The sequence below is a fragment of the Lissotriton vulgaris genome, chromosome 3_1 (assembly GCF_964263255.1).
Source record: "Lissotriton vulgaris chromosome 3_1, aLisVul1.2, whole genome shotgun sequence".
In the NCBI taxonomy this organism is placed as follows: Eukaryota; Metazoa; Chordata; class Amphibia; order Caudata; family Salamandridae; genus Lissotriton; species Lissotriton vulgaris.
In genome coordinates this window covers 39541552-39559399 of record NC_141689.1, presented here as the reverse complement: position 1 = coordinate 39559399, position 17848 = coordinate 39541552, and the positions used below count along the sequence as shown (strand labels likewise).

The 17848-nt window shown below is 44.1% G+C and overlaps 1 protein-coding gene across 1 annotated transcript in view; it reads left to right on the top strand.

The window, feature by feature from the left end:
* The first annotated feature begins 1021 nt into the window (after positions 1–1021).
* The window catches only part of LOC147725886 (long-chain-fatty-acid--CoA ligase ACSBG2-like), a 276579-nt gene continuing 259752 nt past the window's right edge, over positions 1022–17848 (top strand). The window contains exons 1-2 of the mRNA XM_086960031.1: positions 1022–1567; positions 11324–11610. Coding sequence (XP_086816157.1) covers positions 1558–1567; positions 11324–11610 — 297 coding nt within the window. The 5' untranslated portion in view covers positions 1022–1557. The remainder of the gene's footprint in view (positions 1568–11323; positions 11611–17848) is intronic.

Sequence of the window (17848 nt, the reverse complement as noted above, 5' to 3'; positions counted from 1 at the left end):
AATCAGCGATAAATAGGGAAGAGCCAGGGCACCACTAGGCACCCTTGGTGTAAACTATTCCTGGTTTCAATTTTTGTTGTAAGACCGCGATTACCACCAAGCATTGCATGGCACCCTGTGGAAATGTACAGGGCTAGGATCAATTTTAGTAGACCTTCTGGAATGCACAAGCACTAACGGCCATAGGTACGAACACATTTTCCCATAGACACAGAATGAGTAAAACCCTTTGATACATCTGGCCCTACGTTTCCCCCAGAGGGTGTGCCTGACCACGCGCTTGAAGGTGATGGAAAAATCAACATAGGTCGCGTAGACAGACATACCCCACTTCTGAACATACTTTCCATGACTAAATAAAACACACCTATGTTGTCTAAGGTGGAGGGGTTTGGTCTTAAACCCACCTGTTCCTGGGGCTTGATTTCTTTTCCTCTACCCATACCTTTAGCTGGTTTATTACACAATTTGCAAACAAATTTTCGGTGGCGTCTAGCAGAGTGATCTACCTATAGGTACTGGGAGCCCCCTAGCTGCTGCACCTGGGAGGCTTACACACTGTGCATTAACGTATAGCTAAGAATGTCTGACATGCACATCTGCTTTTATCTGGCTTGTTTTTATCAGGAGCTGTGAAACCCTGGTGGGTAGCCACGCGCTATACAAGAACTGAATAATAATAATAATAACGTTATTGCATGATTGATATCTTTAGTTATTTTTCTATTGTTGTCTTTTATGGTTTTACTCTGTACAAACTGCATAACAATCTTCATGATGATGGCTTAGGTAAACTATTGAAGGATCCCATAATTCCGTTAATGTGACTTGAACAAAATATCCTACTGTAGGAAGCATACTAATCAGGATGTTTATAAATGTCAAGCAGAGGCTCCAGCCTGCGCCCCAGGCAGAGAAGTCTGAAGCATCACTGGGGAAAGCACACACCCTGATGACACAATAGGATATGAGAAGTTGCTCAACACACGCTGGCTGCTGCACCTTGAGGCTGGCACACTGTGCATTGCTGGAGAGGAATGTGGCAGCGCTAGTGCCTTTGGCACAACTAAAAGGAAGACAGTGGGCCGGGGAGTGTGCCCTCATCTCTCGCCTGTCCACATCGCTCCAGGGCTCAAAGGTACCATTTGCTCTGCAGCATCAGGAGCCTCCAGAAGCCAATTTAATGATTATCCCTGGTGAGGAGTTAACTTGAGTCTGCCAGACTCCTGGGAGCCTGTGTCAGAGAAGATAAGAAGACAGCTCTTGTGGTGAGCAGAGAGTGCTGACTCTACATCGAACAGCACCCGCCGTGGTGGACTTCAGGAAGAAACTCAAGCCCCGGATTTTCAACAGAGACGTCGCACTCACAGCGCCTAGATAGCCCTAGAGGTGTCACTGCTGCGCTATACAAATGCTGATGGATTGATTGTCGCTTGAGACTCACCATCCATTGGTCAACAAGGGAGTGTGACGTATCCGTGAGCAGCCATTGTAGGAGGGGAGAAGGAGACGGAACCTCAGGGGACTCTGTTGTCGAGAACACAGGTCGCCGCTGTTATGGATCCTGGTAGGTCACCCGAGCATCGCGACTTAACCAGTATAATTTCTTAAGGTGTATTCTATGGCTTAGTGTGGAATGATAGCACTTGGCATTATGTTCTTGTTGTAGACGATGTAAGTAAAACACTTGGGGCCTCATTTATGAGGCCGTGCATCACTTTTACGCCGCCGGTGCGTCACTTTTTGTGACGCACCAGCAGCGTAAAAAATGTGCCTTGTTGCACCATATTTACAAAGTGACCCATCTAGGTAGATGCGTCACTTTGTAAACCCCTGCACCACATTATACCTGCGCCAGGTATAATGTATGCAGGGGGGGGCTTCTGACGCAAGAAAGGGTCATAGAAGTGACTGCCTCACAGCAGGCGTAAGACTGACGCTGGCCCTTTCACATGGGGATTGCCCTATGTGAAAGGACACATTCCTGGAGTTGCATCACTTTTGTGACACACTCCAGCAATGCGTCTCTTTTGCGCCATACAATACTGACGTATCTGTAACTCCTTGCACCATGATGCGTCATACTGTAAATATGACGCATCATTGGTGTCGCAAGGAGGGCGCAGTGAAAAGTGACGCATCACTGTTTTCACGCAGCGAAGCGTTACTTTTCATGAATGAGGCCCTTGAACCTCTGCATGTTAATGTAAAGATGAGAAATCAGCAGATATGAGGGAGTTTGTGAATGAGATGCAAGTAGACCGGGTTCATAAAATAGTGTATTTGGGGCCCGATGTAGGTAAACTCCAATTTACCACTTCTTAAATACTGAATCATACTGATTCGGTATTTAAGAAGTGGTAAATTGGAGGGGGGGAGATGTGGGTATTTCAGAATCGGTAAATACTGAATCTGTAAGATTCGGTATTTACCGATTCTGTAAATACTGAATCGGTATCCCCCATTGATTCCTATGGGCCTTGAAGCCCATAGGAATCAATGTGCATTACCGAATCGGTATTTACCGATTCGGTAATTACCGATTTCTGCAAGGGTGCAGGGGGTGTCACTTTGACACCCTCTAGCACCCCCAATACTGGCGTGTGTGCCATGTGGCACACAGACATGCCCTAAGGGCATGTCTGTCTGTCACATGGCATAGGTGTGCATGCACACATGTGCATGCACACCTGGATTCGGTATTTTAACACCCAATTGGATTGGGTGTTAAAATACCGAATCTGAAGGGCCTGTGGGACTGAAAGTAGTCCCACCTACATCCCGAATTTTAAAACTCGGTAAACTTACCGATTCGGTATTTTTCAAATTCGGTAATTTTACCGAATTGGTAAAATACCGAATCGTACAAAAAAAGGTCCCCTACATCTCAAAAGGCCAAATACCGGTCGGAAACGGCCGAATTCGGCCGTTTCCGACCGGTATTGGCCACCTACATCGGGCCCCAAGTGTATTATTCAAAACAAATGATCATTTTTAAAATGCAATGTCTCAAAGCAGCATAATAGTTTTTCTTTATCTTTGGTGTTGTGTGCGAGAGGGAGGAACAGGATTGGGGTTAAAGAGCATTCAGGGTTAGAGAGACACGTGTCCGCCCTGTGAGCGCAATGGGAAGCAAGCAGAGGCACTGGCAAAACCAACTCCCAGACCCTGGGCCCAGCCAAGATGTGCAGATGTCCACTTTAGAGCACTCCTCTGTTCCTAGAAAAGACAGGCAGTAGGAAGTAGGAGAATGGGTAGAGGAACAGGATAGAGGCAGAGTTTGAAGTGGGAATGATCAGAGGAGCATGACACTCTCAGACCTTTTTGATTTATAAGTAACCGTTCCCCAATTTTTTGAAAAAAGACAATAGTCCCAGGACGCTTAATTCTGATGATTTCCATGGTTCAGCTGAAGTGTCTTTCTGTGAGTCTCCTGTGCTGTGAAACTGAAGCCAGGCAAGCAGCTAAACCTGCCTTCCTGCCAGGGTGTTTGCTTGCCTGAAATAAATGTTAATGTGCGCTATGACTTAATCTGCAAATATAAAGAATACTTTGAAGCTGGTACTGGCTTTAACTAACTGAATCACTCTGAACTTTGTGATGACAAAGATTTATACTTTGTGAGTGGTGGGGCTCTTTGCACTGATCACAGGAAACTTGTTCAGGAATTGGCATTCATTAATTTGGCTTTCTCAGAACAGTTGCATACAAATGGAACACCGTATTCAAGGAGGGTTTCCCATTTGTCTGTGGTTGATTGTTAATGTGGACTATGCTACGTGTAAATTCAAAGCCATTTATACAGCAATACGTGGTAAATTGAAGCTTGGATGATGTCATGAGTGATGTCATAGAACATGTCATGAGTGATGTCCTATGTAAGCAGTGCATGGTTGGGGTGCAAGTTATAGTTAGCGATGTTAAATACACATGATTAATTTATGGTACTTTCAAAACTTTAATGTTCACACCAACAAATTCACCACAGTATACTTTAACCTTTGGCCTTCTCTTTGAATTTCAAGTTTAGTAAAAGAATAAAAACAGATCCTTCTATCACACCTATCTATTACCTTATTTTAACTTTTGATTTTTCCAGTGAATTTCTTTTCTTTTTTCAAAAGAGCTTTAGGGCCTCTAAGTTTTGCTAGGGAGAGCTCCATTGTTCTAATTTCATATACCAATGCTAACCAATCAGCAACCATGGGGGGTTCTTTAGAGATCCAAACCCTGGCTATTATTAGTCTAGCACAGGCTATCAGAATCGTTAACAGATCTTTGTTGGGGCAGTTCATATCTTGAATATCTAACAGAACCCATTGTGCCGTGAAATCCATTGAGCATATTTGGTAAACTTGCAGATAATATGATATACGATCCCAAAAATTTGAGAGTGCCGAGCAATAAAATAACATATGTTCGATCCCAGCCGCGGCAGTATCACATTTGGCACACTTGGATTTATCTGTCCAGGAGTTACCTTGTGACCAACTAGATATCCTTTGTGGCGTATAATATAGCTCCGTAACAGTCCTATAAAGTTGCATTTTCAAATTGGAAGAATGAACTATATCATTTAAATGAGATAAGGCATTCCCAATGTGAGCTGAATTAATGTTTTGATTTAGTCTACGAGACCATTTAGCTGCAATTTGGGTTGTGTTTTCATCCTTCACCTTAATGAGCCATTGATATCCCCATTTAATCAATGATTTAGTTTTTCCTGAATAAATACCCTCAAGAATTTCAGATTGACCAACTTCCATTATCTTCAATTTATTCCCAAAAAAATCTCTAATCTGTCTATACTTGAAAAACATATCGTCAGTGAGCCCATATGTAATTTTTAAATTATAGAAATCCATCAAGCCATTAATATCATACAAGTCTCCTAGCGTGCTTATACCTAATCTCATCCACCGATTTCCCACACCATCCGAGAAGATACCAGGCAGGCCCGGATTGTTCCATAGTCTAAGCTCAGCATTATAAAATGTGGAATTGCTAATGTGCAGGATTTTATCCCAAATTCTGATAGCATGCTTAGCCGTCTTAAACTTTACTCTTTTAAAGTAATTAGGGTCATGAACCCGTAGTAAAAATTGATTGGCATCAGTTCCCAGCATATAATGATGAAAAAATAATGGAGGGGTGCTCTTTAATAGACTCCTAATGCGCAAAAAGAAAGAAGCCAAAAAATAAAAATTAAAATCCGGAAAATTAAGTCCCCCTTTAGAGATAGGTAATGTCAGAAATTTAATTGCCCTCCGTGCCTTTTTATACCCCCAAATGAAAGCGCTACAAATCCCATCTAATTTCTTAAAAAACAGTTTATTTGGCAGTAGCGGTATAGCTCTACACAGGTAAAGTAACTTAGGTAAGATTTTCATTTTAATCAGGTTTACTCTCCCTAATAGGCTCAGAGGTATCTTATGCCATTTTTTAAGACTTGCAGTTGTCTCTTTGAGAAATTCCCCATAATTTATTTCAACTATTTTCTCCACTTTAGCCATAAGCTTTATACCTAGATAAACCGCTTCTTTACTGGTCTTATAAATACCTGCAGCCGGGGTGTAATTAAGTATGATTTGGGTTTTGTTGACATTTAGTTTATATCCTGAGATTTCCCCGAACTTGTGTGCTTCCTCTATAATTGCAGGCATAGCTTTACACACATCCGATGTATATATTGCGATGTCATCCGCAAAAGCTGTTAATTTAAGGGTTATGTCCCCATGTTGTGCAGGTATTATATTTGTTTGGGTATTTAGAGCATTTAAAAAGGGTTCTAAAGATAAAGCAAATAATAGTGGTGAAAGGGGGCATCCCTGCCTAGTACCTCTAGAAATCTTAAAATTATTGGAATCTATGCCTCCATAACTAATCACCGCCCGTGGTTCATCATAGATTGACATAACCCAGTCTAAGTAAGGACCTTTTATACCCATTTTTCCTAATACTGTCCATAAATAGTCCCACCCCACTCGGTCGAATGCCTTTTCCGCATCTAACATTATCATACCGAGTGGGGTGTTAGTAGTTTCAGCTACATCCAAGACTGTTATAGAAGTATTAACATGCATAGTGGTATCTCTACCTATCACAAAGCCATGCTGTTGGGGATTTACAATATCTGACATATGGGGCGCTAATCTATTAGCTAAGATTTTGGCAAAAATTTTCACATCCGAATTTAATAAAGATATGGGCCGATACGATCCACACTCTTTTTCTGGCTTCCCCTTTTTCAAAAAAAATATGATTTTAGCAAGTTTCCAAGAAGAAGGAGCTTGTTTAGAAACAATAATAGAGTTAATAACTGTTTGTAATAAAGGAGCCAGCTCTTGATAGCAGAGTTTATACATTTCCCCTGGTATGCAATCTTCCCCAACTGCCTTACCTGCAGGTAAATGATCAATAGCTATTTTAATCTCCTCCATAGAGATATTTGAGTTTAAATGTTGGATTGTTTCTTGTTTAAGTTCTTGCGTTGAGTTCAAATGTTGATCAAGATATTTTTCAATATTTACTTGACTCGGTAGCTCCTCAGGGGTATATAGGTGCTGGTAGAATTTAACAAATTGAGTTAAAATTTGATCCTCCTGCCCGTATAGCACAAGGTCTGACCCCATTATTTCCTTTATTCTAGTTTTCGCTTTCTTGTCCGCAGTTTTATAGGCTAGTATTTTTCCGATACGGTCGCCCCCTTCATATTGATCTAGTTTATATTTATGTAGTCTAACCGCATATCTTTCCCTTAGCGTTTTCCTTAGTCCAGCTTGTGTCCCTGCTAGTTGTGTTCTAATCTGATCAATATTATTTTTTGATTGGAGTGTTGCTTCTGCCAGTAGTAATTCCAAATCTAATAATTTAGAAGTCATGTCCTTATTCTGCTTACGATTCTCTGTATTGAGCCTATATACATACTGTTGTACACAACCTCTGATACTACACTTACAAGTGTCCCATACAGTATTAATACTCGCTGTATTGATATTTAGCGTGAAAAACTCTTGTATATGATTTTTAATTGCTGTGATGAATGTTGAGTCACTCAATAAGTGTCTAGGAAAGGTAAATTTTCTTGATTTTGCATTCTGATTGTCAAAGTTAATTTCCATAAGAAGAGGATTTCTATGAATTTCTTTAAGTAAAGTAATAATAACCATACGTAAATGCAACCCCACTGTGCGCAGGTTCTCATTTCACAACTCTTTCTCAGATGATGGGAGTGAGTAGTAGGGCTTGGGGAGGGACTGGCCTCTCATTTTAGACCTCTCTCAGATGATGGGTGTGCATAGTAAGGTGTGACAAGGGACTAGGCGCTCCTTTCAGATGATAGGTGTGCATACTTGGGTTTGCAGAGGGACTGGTCTTTCTGATGAGACCTCTCTCTGTAATGATGGGAGTGCCTAGCAGGGAGGGACTGGGCTCCCCTTTAAGACCTCTCTCTCAGACGTTGCACATGCTTAGTAGGGTGTGGGAGGGTCTGGCCTCTCCTTCCAGACCTCTCACTCAGATGACAGGTGTGCACAGTAGGGTGTGTGGATGAGCGTATACTCTGCTCACAACTCTTTTCAAATCAATGACTACAATTAGTCTGATAACACAATCTACATTAAGATTCCTTTCTACAGTAAGAAGTAGGCATAGCAGAGTGTATTCAAATATCACCTACTCTTCATGATACAGCAAGAGTTGTAACTTGATATCGTAGAAATTAGTCAAAAACAATATACATGTATTTTCTTCACAGTAGTTATCTCTGACTCCTGCTCTCTTAATCCAAGGAACAGCATGCCCTTCTGCTGCCCCTGTATATTGCTTAGTTACTTCATTTCCACAACACCTCTCATTTTTTTCTGTAAACATTAATAGTGAATGTTTCATTTCTAACATTTTAACAGCCAGACCATTAGAGCACTCACTCTCGTGGGACTCAGGATCCTCTTGTTTCCAAAAGAGTGTGAAGGCTCACAGGAAAAATGGGCCTCTCGAGCAACTACAGGGCTCCATTTTCAATTTCACTCTCTCCTGTGACGCCTAAGGGACTCTAGCTAACCCAACTGGCAAAATATACAAATATTTTTTACCATAAATATCTACAAAACTATTGATTAGATTTACACCTAATCAAAAGCACAATTTCCCAACAAAAGATCTAGCTTCCTACCGAATTTGGTGCAGTTCTGTTCAACAGTTTTTGATGCAGCCATTTCTAAAAAATTCAATGGAAAATGCATGGGGTTTTTGTATTTTTCGCCGACCCTATTTTCCCTGCCCCCACTGACTGGATCACCCCGACACTCTCCAAGAAAGAGATAAGGTGGATGCAACTTTAGTTTTAGAACGTTTCGTGATGATTTGTCAAACGGGGACAAAGTTATTAGCAAACCAAAAAATGTTCAGTCTATGGAAAGGTAGACCTAACTATCTACTGTAATATTATTTATATAGTGCTAAGTACCCCTGACATAATATTGAAGGGCTTTAAGACGAGAAGTACGCTACTCCTTAGCCCAAGGATTGTGGTTAATCCAGTGATTAAATGTTGATTAAGGTGATGTGCTTTGAAGTAAAACTTTGCATGCTTTCAGGGTAATCGTCGGATAGATAGATAGAAAGATAGATAGATAGATAGATAGATAGATAGATAGATAGATAGATAGATAGATAGATAGATAGATAGAAAGATAGATAGAAAGATAGATAGATAGATAGATAGATAGATAGATAGATAGATAGATAGATAGATAGATAGATAGATAGATAGATAGATAGATAGATAGATAGATAGATAGATAGATAGAAATTAGGTGTCATCATTATCGGGGGCTTTGCAGCTTAAGCGCAATCGTTGGTGAGATAGATAGATAGATAGATAGATAGATAGATAGATAGATAGATAGATAGATAGATAGATAGATAGATAGATAGATAGACAGACAGACAGACAGACAGACAGACAGATAGATAGATAGATAGATAGATAGATAGATAGATAGATAGATAGATAGATAGATAGATACATAGATAGATAGATAGATAGACAGACAGACAGACAGACAGACAGACAGACAGACAGACAGACAGACAGACAGACAGACAGACAGACAGACAGACAGACAGACAGACAGACAGATAGATAGATAGATAGATAGATAGATAGATAGATAGATAGATAGATAGATAGATAGATAGATAGATAGATAGCTCTACTGGAGCTTCCTTTGCTCTTACTTCTCCCACCAGGCTGCTCCTCTCATGGGCTTACGGCTGTTTCTCTACTGCAGCTTCCACTGGTCTTGCGTCTCCCACCAGGTTGTTTTTCTTAAGGGCGTACAGCAGATTCTCTACTGCAGCTTCCTCTCCTCTTGCTTCTCCCACCAGGCTGCTCCTCTCATGGGCGTACAGCTGCTTCTCTCCTGCAGCTTCCTCTGGTCTTGCTGCTCCCACCATGCTGCTTCTCTCATGGGCATACAGCTGCTTCTCTCCTGCAGCTTCCTCTGGTCTTGCTGCTCCCACCAAGTTACTTCTCTCATGGGCGTACAGCTGCTTCTCTCCTGCAGCTTCCTCTGATGTTGCTGCTCCCACCAGGCTGCTCCCCTCATGGGTGTCCGGCAGCTTCTCTAATAATGCAATTTCTGCTCCACTTACCGCTCCTTCTGTGCTGGTCTGTTGCTGCACACAGCGGATTCCCCAGGCCTCCCCTCAATGCTCTTCCCTGATAAAATTGTTTTTCCACTCCCAACTTGCTATTGATCCTCCAAGATCCCCCTGTCTCCCCGGAGCAATGTATTAATCAGTCACTGGTGTAAGGCGACCCCACTACCCTTCTCCTGGGCAGGGCACTCTGTGAGTCCAGGCATTCCTACAGGTAGTCCCGCTGTCCCTCTTGTTAGAGTAGGTCCATCGCCATCTTGTCCCAGACTTCACCCCTTCCAACCCAATAGAATAGTATTCTCACTATTTTCAAGTCAGCAGTTACCTGTTTGCTAACATATTTTTCAAACTAGCTATCCCAAACTAACCATGTCATATAAAATTATATAACATGCGCAACTGGATCCTATATTGCTATCTTGAGGTTTTGGTGACTTTAACAAACCTCTTGGCTGAACAAATGTCTTTGGTAGGTAGAGATTCATAAGTACTTTCTTCCTCGAGGAGACCACAAAGAGATTAGCAGTGTGTCCCAGTCCCACTCAAATACGCATTTCAAGAACATTATGAAGGAAAGATGGAACCTTAACTGATACACTGATGATTACATTGGAGAAGTGTGGCTCACTAGTTAGAGGAGGCAGACCTGGAAGCAGAAGTGAGCCCCAGACCAGGGTTCAATTCCCGGCTCGGCGGAGTCTTGAGTCCTAAAATGTCCATGGACTCGAGAATTCTCGCTCCAGTGCCTACTCGATTCACGGGTTCACACTCTGCGACTCTGGGCAATAGCTTGCTTAATCTCCACAATGGCCCCTCGCGGCGGGATGCCTGGCTTTCACCTTGCGGATACCCTGCGGGGGCTATCTCACATGGGAATACCAGGACGGGTTCCCTAAGCAAGCGCTTAGAGACCGGTTGGTGATTTGCGCTATATAAATTCCTGTACATTTACATTCACATTTACAAAGAAATGAAACCAAGGAGATATCAGAAGACTGCTTCTTAAGCTAAATCACCAGAGCAGAGAACAGGGAGGGGAGAAAGTAGGTGATGGACCAATTGATGAAACTAGAAGATATAGATACTGCATTCCAGTGTCTTTGCCTGAAGGAAGACGTCCAGAGGAGGGAAGAGAGAGGATTAGAGCAGTAATTTGTCACTCATTATAGTGTGCTAAAAGTAGGAGGTGCTTTGAGGGATGGAAGGCCTAGGCCAGCAGGAGAAATGGCTGTATAGTAGACCACAGGGTTGGGAGCCTTTCAGATGATGGGAAATGCCAAGTATAAGCTGCTAAGTGATCCAGAGTCAGGCATCTGTGAAGGTGAGTTCAGGTAGGAAAGCTTTGTTGTGGCATCCGTGCAGGAGATGGCCTCACTTGCCATGTTTCCACAAAGCAGGGACAGGTGAGCACAACAAATGTATGAACCACAGTAATCCAACATGCAAACGAATGAGGATAGAAGGAGGAGGGTGGCCAACGCGTTAGTGGTGCAGGCACTGTTTGGTCCTTTGTTGGATCAAGCTGGCTTCCTTGTCACCCCACAGTTTTTGGCAATGTAACTACCCAATGGAAGAACACATGCATCATAGTTCCCAGGGCATGTGTGGCATAAGGCCTGTTTTTGAAGTACTGTCCAATTTTCATCTCATTCCCCCTTAGGACAAAAGTCTGCTGGTGTGGGGAAGAGGAGCTGTCTCTTCGAGCTGAATCTGGCCCCAGCGGACAACTTCTGGACAACGGAAAGGGATGGGGCTGTGAGGTTGCACACTGAAGAGACAGGACCAGCCTCAGAACCTCCAGTCACCATCCACCAGATATTGTGGGACGCAGTCAAGAGTTTTGGTAGCCACCCAGCGATGGCAGTGAAGAGAGACGGGCAGTGGGAAACTATTTCATATCTTCAGTACTACCAGGCCTGCCGGGCAGCAGCCAAGAGCTTTCTGAAGGTGAGTCCAAGCAAGCCCCACTGTTCGGACTGGGAGGGTTAATGAAAGAGGAAGATACTTGTTCCTGCTTAAATGGTGACAACAAAATAGTACAGTTCATGATGGAAAAATGCTTGGTGCAGTCAAACCTTAGAAATGTAATAAGATATATCTGTATACATTTGTGGACAAAATGTTTGTTTAATTTATTTGTTTGCAGTTCTATATAGAAGGTACCAGATGCTAGAGTCTAAGAGCACTTTACAAGATTGAGATTAAATTCAATATTCAATACTGTCAGTAAATAGACAGGAAGACGTTAATGATCATTTACAACATTCCAATATAGTTTCAGATTCCCACTACAATGTAACCTGGCATCAAACCACAGTCTACATATATGCGCAACAGTGAAGGTTGTTGCACATTCCTCGTCTGAGGTGGTTAATTTGCACCTGGTGTGGCATACTGGCCTGAGGAAATCCAGAGGTGGAGACTGTTGCTAGTTATGCCACCCATCACATGCTGTTGCTTCAATGTGATACCTCATGTCGGGTGGGTGTCCCGCCACATGAGTCCTGTGCTTGTTGTGCTGTAGAATCTGAACTGCACCTCACTGATGAGACCCAACAAGGCTGATAGTGTCTGAGTTGCCTGTGTTCACATTCAGAGGAAACGGGAACTACAGCTCAAGCTGGATTGTTCCTTTTGTAGAAGAGTTAAGGGCCTGATCCGTCACAATGGCGATGGATATCACGTCCACTGAAATATAAATCCCGTAGGATATAATGGCATTTATATTTTGGCGGATGGGATAGCCGTCACCGTTGTGAATGAGTAACCCATCTGCTGAGATCTAAATCAGGCCCTAAGATTGTTTTACAAACAAATTGTAATTGATCGTGTCCTATAAAACCAAACGCGGTACAAAAGGGGGTGGTGATGGACGGAGCATCTAAATCAATCAAACACTCACACCCAGTCAAAAGATCCGGGTTTAATCCATCAGCGTTCTTTAGCCCACTCTGCCACCCCAGTTCAGACATGGCTGTATGCAAATCAGTCTGACCCTGTGCCTCATGGGAACAGTCCAGCCCGAACTGCCAAGCTATGTCTTCCCTGGACTGGAAACAAGCTTCGGAGGACCGGTTTCTGGCATTCCAGCCGTCTTCAGCCCGGCTTGCTTGAATCCATTGGCAAAGTGAGCAAGGGACTCACGTCTGAGCATACCCTGCCACACTTATGGCCAATATTTTACTGACTTATTAAAGGGTTTTTGTACAGAACAAACCCCCTTTTGGCAAACCTGATGATTCGGTTAATCTCACATTTTGTGATCACACAAGTGCTTCGTATGAGACCCTGTGTGCCTAAAACAATTCACGTGGCATGCAGCTATGACAAGTCATACACACTGGATTTGTCATGGTTATTCCCCATGCATTGAATGATGAAATGTGAGCACTTAAAAATCAAGGAACATTTCAAGATGATATCAAAACTATGCAAATATTATGCCTTTTACAGGTTTACCTGCAGGCTGTGACACACCTTCAATGTTGTATACTGCTTCACACTGAATATTTTATGAAATTCGTATTTTTAAACGAGTCCATCTAGAACTCAGTAGGTCACAGCCACGTCCAAGACACAGACAGAATAGTAGCCCAAGAAAGAGGTTGACACCAAGCGTGTCTACTCCCAGAGGTACTAATGCGTCCACCCCAGAGACTTACGGTGGCAAGGCTCTAGAGGCTGGTAGAGCAATGATGGGGGGATGCTGTGCTCCTAGAAGCCCTCTAACCAGCAGGATGCTGCTCTGATGCTCCTACCTCTCTGAGGCCACCATCACCATGATATACACACTCTTGAGCCCATGCACAGACTTACGGTTCGTTCTTCTGCCCCTGGCTGCTTCTTGGGCGCAGCTGAAGGCCACTGAAAACTTCCCTTTCATGGTTGTTTTAGCTTATTACACTTCAGAGTGCATTGCAGATTACACTTTGACTTTTTATAATAACTTTTAAAAACTGAGGTTTCCCCATGGCAGAATCGGCTTTCCCACATCAATCAGTCAATCAATAAATCAATCAATCATGGTTTTATAAAGCGAGCTACTCACCCCTGAGGGTCTCAAGGCACCGAGGGGGGATCCAGCTCCTGGTGGGGGAGGGCAGCTCCGGATCAGTCGAAGAGCCAGGTCTTGAGGTCCTTTCTGAACGTTTGCAGGGTCGGGGAGCGTCTGATGTTCACAGGGAGCTCGTTCCAGATCTTGAGGTCCTTCCTAAACGTGTGCAGGGTCGGGGAGCATCCGATGTTCACAGGGAGCTCGTTCCAGGTCTTGGCTGCAATGTAGGAGAAGGCTCTCCCGCCTGTTCTGTTTCTGTGAATGCAGGGGACCTCCGCCAGGCAGAGTCGGCGGAGCGGAGGTTCTTCTTGGGTACGTGGAAGGAAACACCCTCGTTGAGGTATTTGGGTCCGATGTTGTTGACGGATTTGTAGGCGTGGGTGAGGAGTTTGAAGTTGACCCTCTTCTCGACGGGGAGCCAGTGGAGGTCTCGAAGGTTGAGTCATGTGTTTGTGACGCGGTGTCCAGAGGATGAGTCTGGCTGCGGCGTTCTGGATAGTTTGGAGTTTGTGTAGAAGGGTTCTGTTGATTTCAGCATGTAGGGCGTTGCCGTAGTCCAGTCTGCTGGTTATGAGCGAATGGATGGTGGTCCTCCTGCAGTCGGTGGGGGGGTGGGATCCATTTGAAGGTCCTGCGAAGAATGCGCAGGCAGTTGAAGCTGGTGGATGCGACGGCATTGATCTGGCAGTTCATGGAGAGGGAGGAGTTGTGTAAAGCCATGTAAAGTCACATAGACCATGTCACACTGCCCTTTTGAGTCATATGTCACTGCTGCTACCCTAAAATGTCCACCACTCTATCCAGGTGGTCACACACTGGAGATGGTAGAGAATGAACATGACTGCAAACCCTGTCCATCTCTTTGACAAGCGCATATGCTCCTGGGCATTGAGCAGCATCTCCTGCAGGAATGCTGCTTCTACCCCCTGACATCTAAGAGATAACAGTAACCAATGCCTTTTAATGAAGTGATAAAAACCTCTCCTATTCCATGCCACCAATTTAACCAGTCTAGCCATATATCAGTCATTTGAGCACCCAGATGCCCACTGCGGCTTCCAGTATACACCCAGCCACTAACACTAGTAAACAAATTCACACCACCCACTACAGTTCCTTGTCCTTCCATCAAACTAGATTAAAACATACAAACCATCCCAGATGTATCACCCTCTTTCTTGGTGCAACAGGAGCTAATCCATGTCTTCCACTCACTCCTGTTTAGACGATTCATTACCTGCAAAAAACATCAATGGGTGTGCTATCCCTACAGAGGAACCAATGAGGATAGTACCATTCTTCACAAAAACAAGCCTTTAAACTCTTGGCGTGGCTGGCACCGGTAACATCGGTGGGTCAGTGGGACAGGGTCGGATGGGAGGGAAGTCAACAGGCAACAGGATAGGGGAAGTAAAATGAATAAAACCACTTACCTTGCTCTTGCTGCATCACCAAGTTGGCGATGTGGCGATCCGGGGAGCGCAAGGTTAGTGGTTTTATTTTATTTTTATTTTACTTTCTGTATCCCCTCGTCTTTCAACTTCTCCCCGCCCTGCCCCACCACTGTTACCTCTGCCAGCCATGCCTTGTATATCCTTGAAAACCAACATAAGTATACCTCATTAAAACGATGCGGTGCGTAATCATCACTTCAGTGGGTGGAAACAGCATCCCTGATCATCGTGTGGGGTCATTCTCACCATTGAGTCCTTAATAGAATTGAAACTTTACATCACAATACCTGGGAAATGTATCATTCTATTTCAGGAGCAGATCTGTGGATTATGCTTGTTTAAAGGTTGCTGACTACTAGTGTAGTCACATATAAGAACGGTTTAAAATGGAATCACTTAAAACTTGAGTCTGAAGACCAGTCTGCTGTGTTTAGAATATCCTCGAGTCGCAACCCAGGGAAAAAGCCTTGGAGGTCATGGTGCACCTGGCTGAATGACAGCCCAAATTATTTGTATCTATTGCAGCTTCTTGCATCAACCATCTTACCCACCTGGTGATGGTGGAAGAGGAGAGTGCCATCTGGGGCTTATGAAGGGCAATAAGCAGTTGCCTCACTCCCTGTGGACAGATTTGATCTGTCATTCTCTTGTATGTCTTAATGCATCTTATTTCTCACAAGTATGGGGCAATCTGAAAAGAAGGATATGACACCTTTTTGGGATATTCTTCTCCTTGAGATACGAAAAGTGACCGTGTCTAGTGTAAATAACGTATCTTCTATATCTAGGGTTCCGACATCCGAGAAGCATTTGCAGGAGACATAGCAGAGAAGCATAGCAAGTTTAGGTTTAGAACCCTATATACATCCCGAAGAGAGAAATACCTTGGGTCTGGTTGAAAGGAAAGTCAAATGCTTCTCAGTAATTTCCGAACCAGAGGATTCTCCCCCACTGGGCGAACGTCAAAGAGAATGTGTCCTACCAAAATGGCTGAGCAGTAGGTGTTCATGGACCTGTATGCCATAACGTTTTCTGCCACCAAGCCAGTATATGCAAAATATGGACAACATCTGCCCCCCTAAGGGGATCCAAGTTCCATTGTGTTAGAACTGAGGGTCTCTAGTTGGCAATGGTATTCACCTTTGTCCAAATAGGGACCCATGCTTTTAAGTCAGGATAGGGGGATTACACTCCTAGATAACCCCTGTTCACCCCCCTTGGTAGCTTGGCACAAGCAGACAGGCTTATCTCAGAGGCAGTGTGTTAAGTATTTGTGAATATACACAGTAATACAGTGAAAACACTACAGATGGACACCACACAGGTTTTATAAAAATAAGTATTCTTTATATAGACTTAACACAAGACCACAAACGACAAAAATCCACAATACTGTACTTAAGATTGACTTAAAGATGGTAAAAGCTGCTTAGTTCAAGTTGGTGATAAATGCGACACAGTTCTCAACAAAGTACCTGGATGCCTAACGCAAAATAAACAAAAAGCTCGCAGAGGGGGATGCGTCGGTTCCGTGCTCTGGGGGAGATGATGCGTCGTGCCTCAATGCTTGCACAGAGTAGGCGATGCGTCCTGATCCTTACCAATGCGGGAGTGATGCGTAGGTTCTCGGCCTACGGCCCGGATGCGACAATCCTGGTGCAATGCGAGAAGATGGTGCCCTTGATGCAACGATAACAAAGCATAGGTGCCCTGGAAGCCTTGCGACGACTCTGTACTTTGGAGCCGGCGACAGGCCCTGTGACACGCTTCTTCGGCGATGTGATGGCGACCCTCTTGATGGCTTCATGCTTCTCCGGTGATGCAACAGCAGGCAGCTTCGACGAAGACATGCTTCCTGGGAGATGCGGCGGCGGCACGCTTCTCCGGCAATGCGAAGTTTACAGCTGTGGCGGCGATACGCTTCTTCTTGTTGCATCGCGCGTCCAGCTCCCAGCGAGATGCAGGTTTCTGCTGTTAGGATTCCCAGCAAGGAAATTCAGAGGGGAGCTGGAGATGAAGTCTTTTGTCCCAGAGACTTCAGCAGGAGGCAAGCACAAATTCAAGCCCTCCGAGTAATATTCTGCAAGATAAAGAAAGTTCTTAAAAACTTCCTTCTCCTTTCCTTGGCAATGAAGAAACCACTGCAGGCCAACCCAGCAAACAGCACACAGTCCAAACTCCTGCAGCTTCCTTGGTTCTTCTCCTTGGCAAAAGGTTTGTCGTGTTACCAGAAGTGATCTAAAGTCCTTTGGTCTGGGTCCCAATATGTATACTACTTTTCTCTTTGTTCTCTGAAGGCAGAGAGGCCTCTGCCTAGTCCAAACCAGCTTTTGAGCACTTTGTTTACAGGACTCATTTTTTCCTTTCACGTGCAGGGCAGAAACATCAGACGCCCCACAGGAGGTGGAGCCAGAATTGTGGAGGGAAAGCACAGGCCTGGAGCACTTTGTTGACATGATTCCTTCTCCTCTTTCACAGTGCAGGGCAGAGAGAGACATCGGCCGCACCCCAGGGGGTGGAGCCAGCATTGTGGAGGGAAGGACCAGCCCTATTCAGGTCCCAGGTGCAACTCCTCCCTCCCATCTAGATGCAGATCTCCCTATTCACCACAGGGCTGACTCATTCTATCTCTTGGAATCCCCCAGCCTTGTCACTCAAACTCCAGACATGGAATACA